This window comes from Micromys minutus, assembly GCF_963924665.1.
Source record: "Micromys minutus genome assembly, chromosome: 16".
Classification (NCBI taxonomy): domain Eukaryota; kingdom Metazoa; phylum Chordata; class Mammalia; order Rodentia; family Muridae; genus Micromys; species Micromys minutus.
Genome location: NC_137985.1, coordinates 11,066,573 through 11,087,104, shown reverse-complemented (window position 1 = coordinate 11,087,104; position 20,532 = coordinate 11,066,573). Strand labels below are relative to the sequence as shown.

Below are 20,532 nucleotides of genomic sequence, written 5' to 3'. Positions count from 1 at the left end.
CAATGCTACTAGGTGCCCACCCCCGCCTTGCCCCGCCCCTTGTGCTCCTGCGCATTCTGGGGGTCCACAATGCCCTGCCCGCCTACGCTCAGGTTGCTGTTTACAAGAACCATTTCAGAAATCTGAGGCACAGGCTCACCGTATCCTTTCCAGAGAGGAAAAACACGGAAAACAGAGACGGTCAGCAGCTCCGGGAAGCTGCTGGGCACCCAGGAACATGAGTGGACGGGCCCGTGTGAAAGCGCGCGGCATCACCGCTGGTCACAGTGCCAGGGCAGTGGAGCGGGCCCCAGGAGACCTCACGGTGAGTGTCATCCAGGGCAGTGCTTTCCTCTTCATGCCTCTCTTACCTTTTCTTTCAAGTGAAAATTTTTCAAGTGAAAATTGTTGAGACCCGGATGTGCAAAAGGTACATGGCTAGGAGGTGTGTAGCTGCCTTCTACTTTCTTAGCTTTAGTTCGGTTCTCTGTAAATTGTTTGTGAAAGATTGAGAAAAAGAATAAGAGAAAGACAGACAGACAGACAGACAAAACCCTGACGTACCCTCACTTGCCTTGGTGTGATACAGTTGGTTCTGGTAAATGGTATCAGAAGTTGTCTCAGATCCGCTGCTGTCCGTTGGGCATACACTTGGATGCAACAGTTTGCTTCATGGCCAGACAAAAACGACGCTGAATACCAGGGACACAGCTGTTGTTTGGAGAACCTTCGAGGCTCAGGCCACACTAGTGGTTTGTGATCATTTTGCCTTTATTATTATTTAGTGGAGTTCTCCTGACTTGGATAAAATGATTTCTTGGGCAAAGAGAAGTTTCTGCAGAGGAATTATTAATGGCTTCTGTCTGAGCCTGTTTGGTGAACCAGTTTTCAGCTCACCTGCCAGGTATCCCACTTTATCCTAAGACCTCTGGGCCTAACCTTGTGGTCTGGGTCACCGTCAGATGCTAGCATGGCTCAACTAAATGCACTTGGCAAGGGGAGCCCTCCAGCTCCTCCTCAGCTGTCTGTGGAGAATGCCACCTGACCTCTTGCCCCTCAAGGGTTTGTTTCTCTCTCTCTCTGTTTTCTGCTGCTGGATCACGATAATCTCAGATATGAGACATGATACTGTTTTTGCCTTTTGGTAACGTCATGGGTTGTAAGTTTATTTAAATTTGAGCAAACTTCCTGCTTGCTTTGTAGGTCACATCTGCCAGTCCTGGGGACAGTGAGGCCATCGGGACAAGTATAGTTTCACATCCACGTAAGTACCTCTGGCTCTGCTCCCTGACCTCCCCTGACCTCCTTCAGACCCACCAAGCCCTGAGACACCAGATCTTCCACGAAGGTTCACTGTGGATTTGCTGGCCATCTTGGTGCTCACGTCATGGGTTCAAATAGGGAAGCCAGTCTTCTGATTCTTTCTGCTTAGCAAATAATTTTGAAACCCCACCAACCATGCGACAGAGTGTCAGAGCCCAGCTAACCTCATAATTGCTGTATGAACTTGAACTTCTGGTCCCCCTGCCTCTACTCTCCCCAACCCTTCAGTACTGGAATTACAGGGGTACAGTACCACACCCATTTTATATGGTTCTTGGTTTGGATTCAAAGTCTCATGCATACTAGATAAGCACTTTGCTGACTGAGTTACATTCTCAGCCTTTGAAGAACACATCCCAGAAATACAGAGCACAAACACCAACGCACCCATCTTACAGGATGGGAGAAAGCAGGTACACACCTCTGAGTTCCTTTTCCCTTCCACCTGGGCGATAGATACATCAGTTCCCCCTGCAAAGCCAAGTTCAGTCTCGGGGTCTTGGCCATTCTAGGCCACACAGCTTGAGCTGCCCTGAGGTGTATTGGGTTCTGCTTGGGCTGCCATGAGGAAATTCCATAGACTGAGGGGCTTAAATAAGAGACATTTGTATCCCTAATTCCGGAGGGTTGAAGTGAATCTGAGAATCTCAGTACCTGGGTGAAACCTGTCTACCATGTCCTGTCTTCTCTGTGGACTGAAGTCATTGATTTCTAGTCAGTAGGTAGGCCGAAAGCACTGAGGTACCCACAGACTCTCAGAGTCCATCTCTGGTGAGGTCATCTGTCCTGGGTCATCTGAACTACAATGAGAATGTGCTGCGTGACACTGAAGGCCTACTGTGAGAGGCAGCGTGCTGGCCAGTCTGCCATTGCCACTCAGCCGTTACCAGTCCGTGAGTGAGTAACTCAGAATGAAGACATTCCATTCTTAGGAGACAGACTGATGTTTTTGTTTTTGCTGACTTCCCTAATTTATGGTGATAAGCATAAGCCACCATGTGGTTGCTGGGAACTGAACTCAGGACCTCTGGAAGAGCAGTCAGCGCTCTAACCACTGAGCCATCTCTCCAGCCCCCAGTCCTGGGGTTTTAAGCTTACTTTCATTGGACCGTTTCTTCTGGCATCTCTGGAATTCTTTTGTAGGGCAAAACTGAAACTTATTATTCGTTAAAAATAACTCTATTCTCCATCCTCTCAGTTTCTGATAACCACAATCTCATGGCAATTTGAACTTTTTGTTTTTTCAACATAGTTTCTGTGTATACCCTGACTATCTTGGAACTCTCTCTGTAGGGCCCATTGGCCTTGAACTCAGAGATCCACCTGCCTCTGCCTCCAAGCGCTGGGACTATAGGCATGTGCCACCACTGCCCGTCCTAGTTGTTTGAACTTTTTAAAAATTAAGATTTGATTTTATGTGTATTGTGTGTGTGTGTGTGTGTGTGTGCACGCGTGCGTGCGTGTGCGAGCAGCCAGAAGCACTGAGTCCCCGTGAAGTAGTTGTGAACTACATGATGTAGGTTCTGGGAACTAAACTGGTCCTCTCCACTAGCAGCAAGTGCTCCCAACCACTGAGTGTTTCCATGGCCCTGGTAGTTTGAAGTTCTTAAGTTGTCTAAAAATCACTTAATATCTAGAGCAGTGAGAGATATTGATGGTCACTTAAAATCAATCTCTGAAAGTAAGATGGAGAGTTTTACAAATTGTTTTGTTTGTTTGATTTTAAATCTTCCTGAGAGACTCCGTTTCCATGGAGAATGGTCTGGAAGGAAGTTTGGAACAGTCGGAGGGGTATTTGGGGACAGCGCATACGGTGACTACATTACAAGACAAAAACTCCAAACCCAGAGGGTCAACACACTGTTAGGGGGGTTGTTTTGCCCTAAAATCCTGGACTTCGATGCACTAAAGTTGCCGTCTGTGCTGAAGGTATTTAAAAGCTGTGCTCACTTAAACAGAAGTCACTCGGATGGAAACAGACTTATTTCAGGCTTTTATGACCTGAAGTGTATGGTTGACATCGAGGTGGACTCTTCTTAAAGAACAATCCAGCATGGTTGTTGCTGTCCTTACCTGGGTGGCTTCTCTTTTCACTGGGAAACATGAGAGACTCCCCGCCTCTGTGAGAAAGTCGGGGTGATTGGAACTCTTCAGAGGGAAGCCACCCTAGAGCTAAAGGAGAGGGAGGGATAGTGACGAATTAACAGGTGGGATGGGGTCCACTGAGGGGGCAGTGGCCTGATCTAAGAAGAAGACACCTACAGCATTGTAAAAGTTAACACTAGCTCTTATTTCTAATGAAACATTCCCAGGCTTTTCTATAGTTCCCAGTGTTGGTACAGTCAGGAATGTGTTGGCAGCTCATGCTCATCTTACTGAAAACCCTGAGTTCTGACAGTCAGTGTGGTTTGGATGGAGAGGCTGCACACAGTCTGACACGCCGTGTTATCTTCTTGTTTCAGATGAGCTCGGAGTCTCTTCTGCTGATGGTGGACATACCTTTGTGGAAAGAAGAGGCAATGGCAGACAGGACTTGGTAGATTTGGGTGTCTCTACACGGGAGAAGTTGACCCATGTAAAAGATTCTAAAACAGGTAGACAGTCCCTTCTTGTTATTTTTCCCCCAGTGTGTTCCCAGAACCCACTGCAGTTTATCTGTAGAACAAGTGGGGGAAAGGAGTTGTTAGTCCATGGGGAGATCAGAGGGTTCTTCCTCATCAGAGTTAAACTCAACATTTCAGTCCTTTCTTGGAACAGCATTCTGGGGAATTATTTGAGTCTGGGTGAGCAAAGGAGCCTAGGCTTTGCTCTCTGGCTTCAGTTCGTTCTGCTGGGGTGGACTTGCTCTTCCCTTGCCTGACCGCGTTCATAGAAAAGCGTCAGACTGCACGGCTGCTTCTTGCCTGCATGGTGGGCTATTAGCATGGCCAGGGTGTTCAGGAATGGTCGATAGGGTGGATGGCACGAGCCAAGTGTCTATCCCACAGCCTCAGCACCTCATCCTTAGGGATGTAACTAGCCAGCAAGTCCCTGATTCTTCCTTTTTTGAGCACATTGAGTTGTCCCTTGAAGGACATTGCGACTGTGAGAACATGATAAATTCTTCTCCGCCCACCTCACTGCTCCTTCAGGCCACCGTAGGAAGAGGGTGCCTTCTCTCTCCTTGTTACTCTTCAAAGGCCACCAAGTCTTGCTGTGAGACTGAAATTTCCAATTCTGAAATAGGCGAGTTTGTTAAGCAACCCTGAGTAGCTGCTGTGTTGAAAGCATTTTAAATGTGTTGGCTTTGTTGTCAGGAGCACAAAACTATTTTCCTCAAAGGGCACCTTACTCAGAAAAGATAACCCTCTTCTCACTCGGGGGCATAGGTAGAGTCTCTTTCCCAGTACTTAACCTATGTGGGGATCAGCCTGTGGGGATTTTAGCTGTAGAAAGGGAATCACAGCCAATGGGAGCACTTCTTCATCCAGATTCTAGGCTCCTTGTGAAATTGTACATAAAGCTGTGTGGCTCCTGAGACGTAGGGTCTATGGTTTTCTTCAGGTTTGCAGGAGGCTTTGTGGTTCCCCTCTCACGGATGGGACTTGTCTGATTGTTTGGTTTGGTTTTTTTTTTTTTTTTAAGCAAAAAAATAAAAAAATAAATAAATAGAAATAGGTGGTATTATCTAGCAAACAGATGCACAACTGAAGCCATAGTTTCACACACAGACAACCTGTACTGCATGCCCGTGCTCAGGGTCTGTCCTCCTGTTCAGGGTTCTGCATGAGACATGCTGTTCTCGGGCTGGAGAGGTACCTGGGTGGTTAGGACATACTATGATATCGGAAGACTGTAAATAGATCCTACTACGTACATCAGCTCAGGCAGCTCACAAACAGCTGGAGTTCCAGGACTTACATGGCCTTCTCCTCCATAGGAATCTGCACACATCTGTATGTGGGCATTTCTACAAGTGGTAATAAATAAATGTTTTTTTATCCCCTCCACAGTAAAACCCACTGGTTTACATACCTTCCTAACCCCAGTATTGATGGGGCTCGCTGCGGTTGGAAAATGCTGGCCCAGGTGATCTTCAAGGCCCTACTAGTTTTGGTCATCTAGACTGACTTCTCTCAGTCTCTAACAACCAGCTAAAATGTCCTGCCGTTCAGTCAAAATCTGGGAGAACAAAATTTTCCTTAAGCAAAAAAATGTCATGATTATCCCTTGCCTCTGCCAGACACACATATGTCGTGGGCCAGGGCTGAGGAAACACTTAGGTATACATACCATTCATTGTCTTACCTTAGGGGCTTGCAATTCCAGTTTTTCCATTAAAAAAAAAATAGTGGTGGAAAGATAGAAACTGAGTGGTTTTCTGTGAAGACAAGTAAAACATAAGTTATTTGTACCCTCCCAGCATCTGTTCTGGGGAGGAGCTTGTGACAACCTTCATACAGCCAGCTCTGAGCAGGCCGGCTCGGACTTTGCCCCGCAGACTGTTAAGCTGTGAACAAAAATGTCTGTAGGGGAAGGAATTCCAGGAAGCACGCATGGTCGGCATGTGCCCGTAGAAACAGTGGCCTGAGTCATGCTGCATCTGTGCAAGAGTTCCTGTTTCTTCTCAGAGCCTCTACCTCTTTGGGACCTCCACAGTGGGCTGACCTTTCACGGGAATGTGTCAGACTTTTCCAAATCCTGGTGAAGTTCGATGAGCTGCATCTCACAGAGCTGTTTTACTCAGTGAGCGTGGCTAGGCTTCCGTTCTGTGTGTGATCTCAGAGCGGCATCCTGGACCAGTAGACCTCGTAGTGGGAAGCACAGAAGCACATCCAGAGGGAATGTGCGTCCCGGTGGCTGTACTGGTAATTCCCTGAAGCCTGCTGCTCACAGGAACTCACTGTCACCCCCAGTGGTGTTGCAAGGGCAGTGCAGGCATTTATCCCACACCACAGATGGATGGCCCTGTTTTATAGCAGCTACTGTCCACATAAAAACTTAAAAATATGATTAACATTAACATGGTGTGCTCTTCTGGTGAAAAAACATCCCTTTTCTTCCACAGGTTCTAGCGGAATACCTGTGCGGCTGGCTACGAATCTCTTTAGCTTAGATTTGCCCCAGGATTGGCAACTGTACCAGTATCATGTCATATACAACCCAGATTTAGCCTCTAGGAGGCTGAGGACTGCTTTGCTTTATAATCACAGCATACTCTCAGACAAGGCCAAAGTGTTTGACGGCGCCAGCCTTTTCCTCTCAGAAAAGCTGGACCAAAAGGTACAGTATAGTCCATATTTCAGTGTGTGTGTGTGTGTGTGTGTGTGAGAGAGAGAGAGAGAGAGAGAGAGAGAGAGAGAGAGAGAGATACAGAGAGACAGAGAGACAGAGAGAAACAGAGACATAGTATTAATATATTTATTACATATTTGCAAAGAAGATCATTGATGTCTTGACAATTTGAAGGAGTGTTGTCCAGGTTTGCTCTTCCCTGCTCCCTCGCTTGAGAGCTGAAAGGTTTCCTAAGACATCGTCAGCCATTGGCGTTGTAGATGAAACTGTTCTCCAGTAGGCTAATCATTCAAGAGCTGCATATTCTTATGACAGGTGTCCTTAGAAACCTTCTCTGAGCAGGTGAGAGCTCCCGAGTTACTGTGTCCGTGGCTTTAGAGCTATGTGGGCATTGACTCTCTGCTCTTGCCCCCATGCAGCTGCCTGTGTGGCCAGATGGCCGCATTAACTTCTGACTGTGGGACCGCCCTCTTATCACCAGTCATAGGAAAGAGGAGTTGCTGATGTCAGTTCTAAGAGTGTTTGCAAAATGAAACCACTGAAGTAGTTAAATGTTTGATCTCCCCTTACCTCCCCTTTCAGTCTGCAAACAGAGATCAGTGTGCATGGTTCTCAGTATTCTGTTATAAAATAAGATCGGATCTCTCAGAGAAAAAGAACCAGGTTTTAAACATTGGCAGAACGCAGAATCAGAGGCTGATGTGTCCAGTCAGAGTGCTGAATCAGAGAGCTCAGTGTTTTTCAAGTACTACAGTGCCAGTTGTAAGGAAAAGATGACGGGGCACCAATGAAAGGAAAAGTCATAGGGCACCAATGTTGTGAAAAGATGACAATCTGAGTTACGGCACCAATGTTAGGGGAAGGATGAAGAGAGTGGGGGGGCATATGGCCCATGGAGGTGCGGCAAGGCCTGGGAGTAAGGGAGATGCCTCTGGGGGTTCCATGTTGGGAATCCCCTCCCCCTGAGGGACCAGCCACACAACGGTATAGTACAGAATAGAGTTTATTCAGGTCATGAAAGAGTTAAGAGGGTGGTAGAGGCAGAGGGGGGGGGAAGTAGAGGAGTAGAGGCCGGCCATGAGCACGTGGGAGAGAGGGGGGAAGGGAAAGAAAGAGGAGGGTTAGGGGTGGGAGAGCAAGGCTGCAAGAGCACAAGAGCAAGAGAGAGAGGAGGGGTCAAGCAGCTCCTTTTATAGTGTCAGGTCACTGGGGAGGAGCATACCTGGCCACTGCTGGGTAATTGAGGAGTGGGGTATACCTGGATGTTGCTAGGTAACTGAGGGGTGGGGTTTACAGAATCCCAACACCAGTAGCATCTATTAAAATTGATAGATCATGAGCAAGTCTTTGTGCTTTCTGAGCATTTCTTTATCCATATGAAACCCTTGAAATGTGTGGCACAAAACGGTCACATCGGTGGCTCAGGACATCCAAATTTGTGCATTTAGAAGCATTTCTATTACACTTCAAGTCCTCTGTCTGGCAGTTCATAGGTAGCATGGGACACATATTCTAATTTTTTATAAAGATTTATTTATTTATTTTATGTGAGTACTCTGTAGCTGTATTTAGACACCAGAAGAGGGCATCTGATGCCATATGGTTTTGAGCCATGGGGTTGCTGGGAATTGAACTCAGAACCGCTGGAAGAGCAGTCAGTGCTCTAACCACTGAGCCATCTCTTCAGCCCACATCCTCTAATTCTAATGTCCTGTCAAAATTAAGATCATCTTGTTCTCAGAATCGATTTTATAGCAGGAATTGAGGAGCTTCAGCGCTGTTAGAAGTCATTTGAGTGTCACTGGAATGGTTCCTAGCCACGCTAGAAAATTCTGGTCTGTACATGCCAAGAACATGTTAGCACTGCTTACCTCGGCTCTGAACTAGCATGTTGGATGTGTCAGACGTTTCCATGCTGGGGACAGAGTCCAGTGAGGAGGCAGGTGACAATATAGGCTGTAAGACAGAGCATGTGGCTTGTCAGGGATGTTGACTTTATTCCCAGGTTGAGTGACACTGGGTGCAGTGAGAAGATTGTGTTCTGTTTGGTTTTTTCCTGACACAGTTACCAGGAACATCCTAAGGACAATATCGCTCTGCTTGCCTTTTATTGGACTTGGGGACACCTGCCACCTGCCACCTGCCAGTCTCTAGGACTCTAGGGTGCGGGTACAGAGAATCTCTTTGCATGACATTACGGTCCTGCCCTTACTCCGGGAAGCCACCTTCGATCTGTCTCCTCCCTTCTGGTGTTTTCTACACTCCACCTGTCTGCTGGGAGGCACCATCCTTAACTCTGCCGCCTTTGTACATTGGAAGGAGCCGGCTGCACTCCTAGTGGGGTGCTGGCAAAGGGAAGAAATAGAGATACGACAGGGATGTTTTTCTTTAAAAGGTTTCCAGGTTACATCAGAGTTCGAAACGAACACAGTGCCCGGCATAATAACACAAGCACTTAGTAGGTTGGTGCCGAACCAGGGTTCTTACACTGCATGTAAAGAATGGGGGTAGATCACCCTCTGTGTGGCTGTCATATATGACTGTCAGACTGTTCACCCTGCGCCCTGCCAGGTTCCTTCTTGACAACACATGTCACTCAGAGAGAAGCCAGATCTCAGAGCACGGTGAAAGGGGGAGCATCCCAAGCGGGACACTTGGTGAGAGCTAGGATTAGTGTCTTAGGAAGGACCTCAGGGTCAGAGAGATGGACAGTGGGGCAGGGCCCCGGCCGAGTGACAAGTGAGGGGCATATTTGAGAAACTTTTGGTCATAGAGGTTCAGTTAGCAGGGGCAGAAGCGGCCCTGGAGATAGAACTTTAAATGTCCTTTGAACACTGAAGGTAGGAAGGAGAATTTGTCTGTTTTTTGGACCAGTGAAACACCACAGGAGAGTCTCCTGGTCACATCCTGAAAGTGGTGGGAAGACTAGCAGAGCAGCCTGGGCGACGTGTCAAAAGGGCTTGAGTAAAGATCCAAAGAGTTGTTCTCTTTTTGACCTTTGTGGGTGCAGCTGGATTTGCTCCCTAGAGATGAGGAGGAAGCTTCAAGCCTTGAAGCCGCTTCCTCCGGATCACACAGTAGGACCATAAGAGGCTGTGAGAATCTCTCTACGTAGCAGCAGAACAGCTGGCATCACTCAGAGACCTTGTTGTGCCAATGCACGGAAACCGGGGGCTTGCTCAGGTGCGGGTGGGGGATGTGCAGCAGCCTGGAAACTGGAGGGGGCCGGTCCGGGAACAATGGCAGAAGTACAGGAGCAGTTTTGGTGTTTGCTGACGGGGAAGGGAAGGGGGTGAAGCGTTTGATGTTGGGAAGTTGTCGAGAAATACAGTTTCCCAGACTGCCGGTTGCCACCTCCTATCAGCCCACCCCTTCCCAGCCATTGTTGTCCACATCCTTTGTCCGCAGTCCTGTGGAGGGATGGCTCTTTAGCATCTGTACAGGTTCCTGTTAGCTAGAACGGAGGCGAGAGTGTGCAGACGCTTATAACGAGATGACTTCTACTCTCTGCTCTTTGAGAAGAAACCTGTACCGGGCCTTGCCGGGCTTACAGGGTTTTGTTGTTTAAAGATGTGTTTTTAATCACATGTGGTTTATGTGTGGGTACCAGATCTGAGGAGCTGGAGTTACAGGCAGTTATGGACAGCCCAGTGTCGGTGCTAAGAACCAAATTTCTCTGCAGAAGCAAGATGGCTTCAAGCCATCTCTCCAGCCTTTGGCGGTTTAAGAGTTTTCTTTAGTTGATGGCCCAACATAGTCTATCAAAGCTTCCTCTAGCCAAGCCCCAAGGCTTTTGCCAGCTTTTTGTAAACTCTGTAAAAGAATGAGATTTCCCATCCTAGACCCACATTTTCTCCCCTCCCCTTGTCTTTCTTTTCCTCCTGCCTGACCTTTTCCCCTAGAGGATATCCCTACCCCAGATTTTCTGCTTTGTGAATATGCGTTTGGAGGAATTTCTCAGGAATTCATGACCTTGGACGGGGCCAGCCAGTCTGCTTCCTTCTAATGCAATATGTGTGTTACTTTCATACGTACATTCGTGGGATTTTCTTGCGGAGATGTCTTCAGCAGACTTTTAATGTAATTTGATCCCCAGCATCTCTGGTGTTGTGGATGCACACGCGGTCCACACACCGGAGGATAAGCCATGCCTCTTCCCTTACTCTTCTTCCCAGGTCACAGAACTGACAACTGAAACGCAACGAGGTGAGACTGTAAAGATAACTCTCACCCTAACAAGCGAGCTGTTCCCAAACTCCCCTGTGTGCATTCAGTTCTTCAATGTCGTCTTCAGAAAGTAAGTTGTGCTGATGGGCAGCGTGCGGGCAGTAAGCTGGGACCCTGTCTATCTCAGCCACTCTTTGACCCAAATCCTCAGTGTCTAGCCTTACCCCAAAGTTAGGCCACGATGCTTGTAGTTTTTTCTTCATTTCCTGTGCCCTGCCCCACTCTGATCTCAGAGTCAGGTTCACTGAGTAGGAATTAGCCAGATGATAGACTTGTTTCTCCACCAGCACGCTGGTTGGGGACCTGCAAGGCCCCAAAGTCACTAGCTGCGTTCTGCCCTGGCTCCTCCTCCAGCCCCATATCTGTCTTCATAGCGCAAAGAGGAGGGGGAGTGATTGTATGTGAGCTTTGATGTTCTTTACAATGGACTGAGAGTCCTGTGGGGTGGAGGGATGTGACCACATTCAGAATCCCTGCCCCCTACCTATACTTAGTAAAAACCAGACTTTCCACTGTTAGGGCCTGGAGGTGGAGAAACTAAACTGAGCGCACCACCTAAACCCTCCACACACCCATGACTAGTAAATGAGCTGAAGGGAGCGCACTGGTGTCCCACAGCGCTGTGTGTGTCAGGATGCTGAATTCAGAACACTTGCTACAGAGATCCCAGCCATACTTCTGCTCCACCGCAGACTGAGGGGAGGAAGCCCGAAAGTTTGGGGCTTTCCAGAATATCTAGGCACATAAAGTAAGTTCCTCCTATACAACATGCTGTATCCCAATGTTAGTCAGATGCTTCACCCCTTGCGCCCTAGTGAGGGTGTATGAAAAAAAGAAAAAGAGTGGAGGGGATATGTTCTATGGAGGTGGGGTGAGGTATAGGGGAAGGGAGTGCCTCTGGAGGGCCCACGTAGAGCATACCTTCCCCCGAGGGACCAGCCACATGATGGTATAGTATAGAATAAAGTTTATTCAGGGCAAGAGTGAGGAGGGGGCAAGCAGCCCTTTTATAGTGCCAGGTAATGGTGGGGCAGAGCATACCTGGCTATTGCCAGGTAACTGTAGGGTGTAGTTTGGAAGAATCCTAACGGGACTGTACCAGCTGGTGTGTGAAAGCTGCTTTCTAGTGTGTTTTGCCACATTGTTCCTTGCTCACTGGAACAGGCACTGTTAACACAAACCCTTACTTTACAGATGGGAGACTGGCTTCTATGACAGCAGTAGCCAGATCACCAGAGTTGGCACGCCTGGGTTCTGACTCAAGCTGCTTTTCCCCTTGCACTGGACACCCCCAACCTGTTCCCAGAGATGACCAGGATAGATAGTTGCTGAAGATAGTGTTACCGTGATGTGGGCACCCAGGGAGCTTGAGTGGTTTATATAAAATGGCCTATTCCTTCTGAAATAGGGAGGGGTCAAAAAAGCCCCACATGCGGCATGCTTTACTGTTACAGTTACCTAGAATCCTACATATACAGAATCGTATATTGTATTACTGTAGTTAATGTTTAAACATGTCAGTACATTATTTTAAAGTATGAGTAATCGTTTTTACAAAAACGTACTCATGTATATTTAATGTTCTGGTTGTGCATACTTGCCTCAGTTTCTGTGGAAGTCAGAGGTCAGCCTCCTTTGTTGATTCTTTTCTCCCTTGTATGAAATACGTTCTTGTTATTGCTAGCTACCGCTTACGCCCGTGAACTTTAGAGGATCCTTCTGTGTCTGCCTCCCGTCTCCCCATAGAAGGACTGGATTATAGATCTGTGCTACTGTCCTTACTTGGCTTCTAGAGATCCAGATTCAGACCTTCATGCTCATGGGATGAGTACTTTTATTCACTCAACCCCCCCCCAAAAAAAAAGTTGAATTACACTGTTGTGTATAGATTGTCCTGAAGCTGTTTGTATTTTAATGTTAATTACACTTCCCCAAGAAGGGCTGCCCAGTCATATACTTAAGAGGTGACTATCTGAACCTTCCCATTTTAATTAGTAAAATAAAGGAAAGCCAGTGACTAGGCTGGGCGAGGGAGGTGGAGAGAAGGGAGGTCTAAGAGGTCAGAGGACGAGAGGTCAGAGGAGGAGGAGAGGTCATGGCAAGATGGAGGTTCCCAAGGATTAGTTAGACCCAGGTGAGATTGATTGGCATTAAATAGCTATGAACATTAAGGATTTTATAGGTCTAGTGTCTCATATAGAAGGGCAGTTTGTATCTTTGTCTATTTGATGTAATCTTGTTGTGTAGAGGGTTTGTGGATTGAGAGTTGAACATATAAACCTGTATGAAAGCTATTAGGCTGTAGAGTTTTATTTATGTAGAATTTGGGGGTAGAGAAACATCCCGGGACAGAGGCAGAGAACAGGTGGTAGTAAACCACCCAGGGAAGGGAGTTGTGCAAACAGAGTGAGATCCAGGTTCGAGGGCCCTGAGGAGTGAGACCTCAGGGCCGATAAAGAGATAAGATTTTTTATTTTTAATATTTACTGCAACAGTTGTGAATGTTACAAAGATCCCAAAACTATACTTCCAGGATCTTTAAAAAGTTGAGCATGTACCAAATTGGACGGAACTACTATAAGCCTTCAGAACCAGTGGAGATCCCTCAGTACAAGTAGGTTTGTTTATGTTTTCTGTCTCTGTGAAACGGTTAGCCATAGTGACACTCCTCCTCCGGGAAAGGACTAAGCGTCTGCATATGGGATACAATGGGGTTTTGTAATTTCCAAGTGTTCTCTTGTTTGTTTGTTTTGGGTAATAGTGAACCCAGTGTGAAGCTAGAAGTTTGTGTTCTTTGGTTAGTTCCTTAGGTCATAAAATTCTAGAAGGGACTCAGAATTCAGTTTTCTGTGGATACTCAGCAGTTAAAGCAGAACGTGTCATTCTGGAACACAAATGGTCCTGTTGGCTCCCGGCAGATCACGTACTGCCCAGGAACTACCTTTGGATCTTCAAATGAAAGACACACACACAATAGCTTACTTTTAAATGCCTTGGCTACCGCAAAGGCTGGGCACTCCTAAACCTTCCTCTGCTACCTCAGGCCTCATCTCGGGAGTGCCTCACACGGCTTGTTGGCTTTATCTCTTGCCTCTACTGAGACCCATCCTTCTTCCCCAACTTGAATCTTCCAGTTCTTCTCTGTGTCCTTGTCCCTGCACAGCTCTAAAGGTCCTACCTCATGCCCAGCCATTGGCCATTGGCATCTTTATTGGTCGATCAAAAAACCAATTGGGGGCAAGGACCTTGAGCGTTTGGACATGCAGATTCCAGATTGAACCAATCTCCAGCAAGCACAGGCAGGACATCTGACAGAGGTTCTGGTGAGCACTTTACAACACCCAGGACAGCTCCTACCAGAAATACAGGGTCCAAAGTGTCAGGACTCAGTTTGAAATTCTAATTCATCGGAATTTTATCCTAAGTCTATGTTTAAAGAAACCCCAGCTGGAAAAAATAAAATAACAGAAAAATAAAAACCAATGTTTCAGCCCATAACTGGAATAAAATATACCAAAGAAAAAAGGAAAACAAAGGAAATCCAAGAAAACATCACCTGGGGAGAGGCAGAGCGAAGGTTCACCATGTTAGAGTCTCTCTAGGTGTTCTGGTACTATACTTGTAATATTAAAGGTATTGTCTGGTTGTTGTTATTTACTTGTTTTTGAAGATTGTCTCTGTGGCCTGGGTTTGCCATTTCCGTGTCCCACTTTGAAAGCAAACTCCTGTTCAATGCTGACGTGAACTACAAAGTCCTCCGCAATGAGACTGTTCTGGAATTCATGACCGATCTCTGCCTCAGAACCGGTGTGTCCTGCTTCATTGAGACATGTCACAAACAGCTAGTGGGACTCATTGTTCTTACCAGGTAAGAGTTGGCTCCTGATGGTTATCTAGGACTGACATTTAGGAATGTTTGGGATCCAGAGTGTTTCTACCACATTGGCTAGAGTCTATGGCTTGGCGTTTGCGTGTGTGTGTGTGTGTGTGTGTGTGTGTGTGTGTGAGAGAGAGAGAGAGAGAGAGAGAGAGAGAGAGAGAGAGAGAGAGAGAGACAGACAGACAGACAGACAGACAGACAGACTTGGCTCAGCCTTGTAGAAGGGCTGTTTGTCCTCTATAGTCACAGCTGACTTCTGTGCCATCCCAAGTCAACATGGCTGTACTCTCTTGCCATCTTCTTCCACCTGGCCCTCAGCAGCCTGCATTTTGTTTTCCAGCACCTCTGCCTGGTTTCTAGTGTCTGGTTTCCCCCCTTTGAGATACCTGCTTCCCCAAACCTGTGCACTCTGCACCCCACTGCTGTCCCCATGAGTCTGCGGCCCGTTCTTCTAGGTTTGTGTCTCACTCTGCAAGCTTCTAGGTTTATGGCTGTCATTTGCCCTCAGTGAGCACTGAGCCAGATCTAACACCGGAGCTTTAGACATCTTCCTGGGACCTCCAAGCTTGTCATCCCGGTCACTAGCCTGGTCTGGACTTCCATCTTAGTAGAGGGGCAGGCAGCCCAGCTGGTTTTACCTTGCCAGGCACAGGGACGTTCCCTGCCCTCCTAGGTATATTTGATACTTTGACTTACGGCACTCTCAGAGACACCCTTTAAGGCACCTAGAGCTCTGGGAAGCCTGCCTTGGAGGCCTCTGTTGCAGGTCAGGACACAGGAGAGCACAGTGCTGAGAGGAAAGGGGCTCTTGGAATTGTCTAACCCACTGGTTCTTCAGGTTTGCTAAGGGTCAATCCAAGGAGAGAGGTTAGCATAGGATGCCAGAGTTGTGTGATATTTGACCAGCTGTGTTAATATTTGTTATCATAAAGACTACCTTGGACTTGATATGTCACCTGGGAACAGCATGGAAGCCAAATTAAACTTTACCGTTGGAACATTTGAGAGTGCTTTAGTTCTCTAACACTGTGGAGTGTGGCTTGCTGAATATGTCCATTGTGAGGGGATCTTCCTGCGTCCTGAAGAGTTCACTCTTCAGGTGAGAGCTGATCATGCCACACAATCATGTGACAATGCATTAGGGTCCTCCACAGTGTCAGGTGTTGACCTTGCATTTTGAATTTACACAAAATGGTGGTGTGGTAGCCATGCACCTAAGGTGATTTGGCAAAATGCTTTCTAAGTGTCTCAACTTTACCAGATACAACAATAAAACATATCAGATCGATGACATTGACTGGTCTGTGAAGCCCACACATGCCTTTCGGAAGCGGGACGGCTCAGAGGTCACGTATGTGGATTACTACAAGCAGGTAGGAGTGGTTCCTCCTGTCTCCTTTCTTCTTAGCCTAGAGACTGCCTTCTCTGATTTAGTCACTTGTGGCTGTGACCTCTTCAACAAACGACGTAAGAGGAGCCTGGTTTCTTCTGGTTTGTAGTTTCAGAAGATCCTTCCACCAGTGAGAAGAAGCTGGCTACACATACTGCACAGAGTGGCCGGAAGTGTGGCTGGCCCATGAAGCCTCAGGACGGAGTCCTCAGCGACCCACTTCATTTAGCTTCACCCTCTAAAACTTCCGCCGCCTTCGGAAGCAGCACTTCCAGCTGGGTATCTAATGCTCAAATACAGGAGTCTGGAGGGGACACTTCACAAATGTAAACCACACTATTCCCCCCAGAATTTCCCCTGCCTGTCAGGGTGAGACTTCCTCCCACATAACTCATTCTATAGCTTGGCCCTTTGCCATCCTCATTGTCTCTGCGAGGCTTAAACCCTCAGTCTGCCTCCTGTTTTCTTTTCTCCTGTAGTATTTGGCCTTAAGATCACACCGGATCATCTCACACCCAAGCTCTAAAGGTTCCAGGAATTTATTTCTTACAAGTCCTCTGTAAACTTCCTCAGGCCGGTCTGGTCTGGCCACAGCAGTCTTCCCCCATGCCCCACCCATACTCACTCCCTGTGCTTTCAAGTACTGGTCTTTTGTGGCTCTTGACTCAGTTTCTCCCCTTTGTATGTTCATGAGCATGCTTCCTCTTTCTGGAAATCCCTTTGAGCCAGGCAAGCATTGAACAACCTGCAGTTCTCAGCCAGGCAGCAAGTCCCCTGGTAGTGGTGCTGATCCAGGAGGCTTTCGGTCCCTGAATTCAGCCTCATTGTTGGGGGCAGGGCATGAGCAGTCTATCTTCCCCCTGAACATTTGTCTCCTCAAGTCATGCTTTAAACCCTCTTGCTGCCTCTGGAAGCGCCTCATTCATTCACCACGATTCTGTGGCCCTTGCTTTCCAGGCTTTGGCAGAGGTTCCTTCCTAATCATTCAGACCTCTCAGATCTCACAAAGGGAATCAAAACCAAACATGAGACTTGTATCCTTGATCCTCACGCATCTCCTGGAGAAGTGCTTTCTTCCTTAACCACTTTTGGAAAATGGCTGCGGTGACTCCAAGTCCCCGCAGTTCTTTCTGCGTAAGTGGCACTGGTTACACATCTGGCTCTGTTATTACAGAAATAGCTCTGTGAAGGTCAAAGTCGAACAGCCTTTCTCAGCCTAAACAGCTTTCTGTGGCTGTAGTTTTTCTTCTTCATCAGTAATTATTTCGTTTTTTCATGGGTAGATGATTGCACATCTCCAGGGTGTACATTTGGGACACTCACACCGTGTCCCTGACATTGTGTTGAATGAGAGAAATGTGGCACAGAAAGACTCTCGTCACACAGCTCTTCCTTGGAATGGGAAACAGCTGGGCCATTGACTTGGCCCGTAAAACAGAGGTTGCGTGAAGCCAGGGCTGACAGAGTAGAGAGAGATGTGAGAGATTGGCTGATGGAGAAGTCAGACAGGAGGAGTGCATTCTGGTATTCCATGCTGAAGGAGATATAGCTTGCTTTTGGGCTACTTTGTGGGTTCTTCTTTCTTCCATTGTTCTGTACCCCTTTAACCCTCCTCCCCCCAACACTAGATAGGAGAGGAAAAAAAGACAGAGAGGAAAGGAAAAAAATCCCTGAGTAAAGTCAGGGGTCAGAAAGGGTTGTTGACTTGGGGCAAGTTTGATCTACACTATCAGAATACATTTTTTTTTTGTCTTGTTTCTTCTTGTGCACAACTACTTGACCCACCCACCTCCCAGGGCCCTAGAATTTATATGCCCTCTAAAATGCCCACAGAATTCCAAGTGTCACACAACTGCAGAAATTATTTGCAGCTGGGAAAAATCATGCCCCTTGTGATGGTTTGTATATGCTTGACCTAGGGAGTGGCATTATTAGGAGTTGTCGCCTTGTATGTAGTAGGTGTGTCATTGTAGGTGTGGGCTTAAGACCCTCACCCTAGCTGCCTGGAAGTCAGTCTTCCACCAGCAGCCTTCAGATGAAGATGTAGAACTCTCAGCTTCTCCTGCACCATGCCTGCCTGGATACTACCATGTCTCTTCCTTGATGATACTGGACTGAACTTCTAAACCTGTAGGCCAGTCCCAATTAAATCTTGTCTTTTATAAGACTTGCATTGGTCATGGTATCTGTTCACAGCAATAAAACCCTAACTAAGATACCCCTGCTAGAGCATGAGGCAAATCATAGTCAGATGCTGTGACAAACTGAAGCAACTCCACATCCCACACCATCTCCCACATAGTTAAAATAAAAATATATTCCCATGATAGTTCTGTGTTTTGCAAAGAAACAAAAATTTCGAAATTGTCACTATGGGGGAAGGCTGACTGCAGTTAACAACACTGTATTATATTCCTAGAACATGGCCTCCTGTTGACCTGATCCCTTCCTTACTTGACCCCTGCATCACATCCTTTGTGGCTTTCCTCTGAGTCTCAGGTTGATTTGTCAGTCTCTTTTGACATTTTCTTCTTCCTTTTCCCCAAGAACCCTCATTCACTATGGCTCCCACAAGGCTGCTCTTTCCATTGTAGTTTGAGACTGCTCAGACCCAGTAAGTTTGCCTTGCCCCTGGTCTTACTCAGGGTTTCTATTGCTGCAATGAAACACCATAACCAAAAAAACAAGTTGGGGAAGAAAGGGTTTACTTAGCTTACACTTCCACATTATTGTTCATTATCAAAGGAAGTCAGGACAGGAAGTGAAATGGGGCAAGAACCTGGAGAGGCAGGAGCTGATGCAGAAGCCACGGAGAGGCAGTGGTTACTGGCTTGCTTTGCTTTGCTTACTTTTCTCTTTTTAATAGAACCCAGCCCAGGGATGGCATCATCCACCATGGGCTGGTCCCACCCCTTCCAACACTGATTAGGAGAATACAATACAGCTGGGTTATGTGGAGGCATTCTTTCGATGGAAGGTCCTCCATTCAGGAAATATTACTTTGTGTGTCAGGTTGACATTAAGACTAGCCAACACACTCCCACTCCTGTACTGGACTAGCCAGCACCCCCATTCCTGCATTGGACTAGTCAGTGCACCCCATTCCTGCATTAGACTGCACACCCCCTTACTGCCTAGCACACTCACCACCATATCCTCAACATTTTATTTGCATAAATGTCCTGTGGGTGTCTCTGTCAGATCTTGTTCGCTCTCCTATTTCTCCTTAGGATTGTGAGCCTCAGCTGGAAAATCCGTTCGTTGTCCTCCTCCTCCTCTGCCTCAGTCTCCAGGGCCTCACCCCGTCATTCACATGCACACACTAAACTCAGGGCCCAGTTAGGGGCCTGTCTAAGCTCACTGCTATGGAGCTGTAGCTCCTGTGGTGCAGTGTAAGCAATGCATACTGTGATGGTGTAGCCAGGCCTTTAGCTGGATGCCTGCATGTTGTGAGCTCAGGCAGGTGGTGGGGACCTGTGTTACCTTCCTCTTCTTCACTTACTTTTAGCCTTTTCTCCCTCAGCATCCCCAGCTCTTCTTTCCTGCTGCATCCTTGTCTGCTTGCTAGTCACTGATGGCCCCGTCTCCATGCATGTTCTCTAGCTAGATACTGTACCTTTCCTTTCTATACTAGGTCAGATTGTAGCTTCAGTATTGAGTGTTACTTTACCTGTCACAAGCTTTCTCGCTTTACTTTGTTACCCATGCAGAAGGTGAGCATGCACCCGACTGCAGAAGGTGAGCATGCACCCGACTGCAGAAGGTGAGCATGCACCCGACTGCAGAAGGTGAGCATGCACCCGGCTGCACCAGTGCATCATATTGTTCCTGGGTACATTTTCTTTAGAGCAGAGATGCCCTTCTAATCCTGGCAGTACAGAAGCTTGTAAGGTGCCTTGTGTATGATATGTACTCGTGTGTGCATTAAACACATACTTTGTTAAACAGTTGGGTTTCTGCACTGCATTAGGGAACTGAACACATCTCTTTCAGGACCTGTCATTTTCTAACATGGAAAGACCTGGTCCTTTTTTGCGCTGAGTTGGCAAGCTCTATGTAGGTATGGAGAGAAGAAAAGAAACTCATATCAGATTTCAAAGTGTCCTTCTTTCTGAACTAGGAGATGCACACTAAATTTCTGTGTGCATTTCAACATAGAAAACATGCTAAGAAAAAATATTTCAAAATTCTTAGAAAATTGGGGACAGGGAGAAGATAACTTTCATCTTAGGACAACCACTTCTGGAGTGCTTTGTCATGAGTAGAAGGCTCGTTCCTGAAGTGGCCTGGGTCTGGGGGGTTCTGCAGGATTCTGTTGCTCGTGAGTGCTCTCCATTCTGGGACTTCACCTTCATGAAACTCCTGACTTACCAGCTCAAGCCTGGCACCCTGCTGTGCTGAAGCAAGGGTTAAATCCCAGCTCTGCCGCGGTGGAGCCTTCAGAAACCATGCCGGGGTC

The 20,532-nt window shown here is 47.2% G+C and overlaps 1 protein-coding gene across 2 annotated transcripts in view; it reads left to right on the top strand.

Annotated features, from left to right (window-relative positions):
- Positions 1-217: 217 nt before the first annotated feature.
- The window catches only part of PIWIL4 (piwi like RNA-mediated gene silencing 4), a gene marked incomplete at both ends in the record, with an annotated part of 39,584 nt that continues 19,269 nt past the window's right edge, over positions 218-20,532 (top strand). For both annotated transcript variants that reach the window (XM_080929909.1, XM_080929908.1), the window contains 8 exons: positions 218-304; positions 1,183-1,243; positions 3,765-3,896; positions 6,350-6,564; positions 10,752-10,873; positions 13,337-13,417; positions 14,474-14,671; positions 15,945-16,056. In XM_080929909.1, coding sequence (XP_080786035.1) covers positions 218-304; positions 1,183-1,243; positions 3,765-3,896; positions 6,350-6,564; positions 10,752-10,873; positions 13,337-13,417; positions 14,474-14,671; positions 15,945-16,056 — 1,008 coding nt within the window. The remainder of the gene's footprint in view (positions 305-1,182; positions 1,244-3,764; positions 3,897-6,349; positions 6,565-10,751; positions 10,874-13,336; positions 13,418-14,473; positions 14,672-15,944; positions 16,057-20,532) is intronic.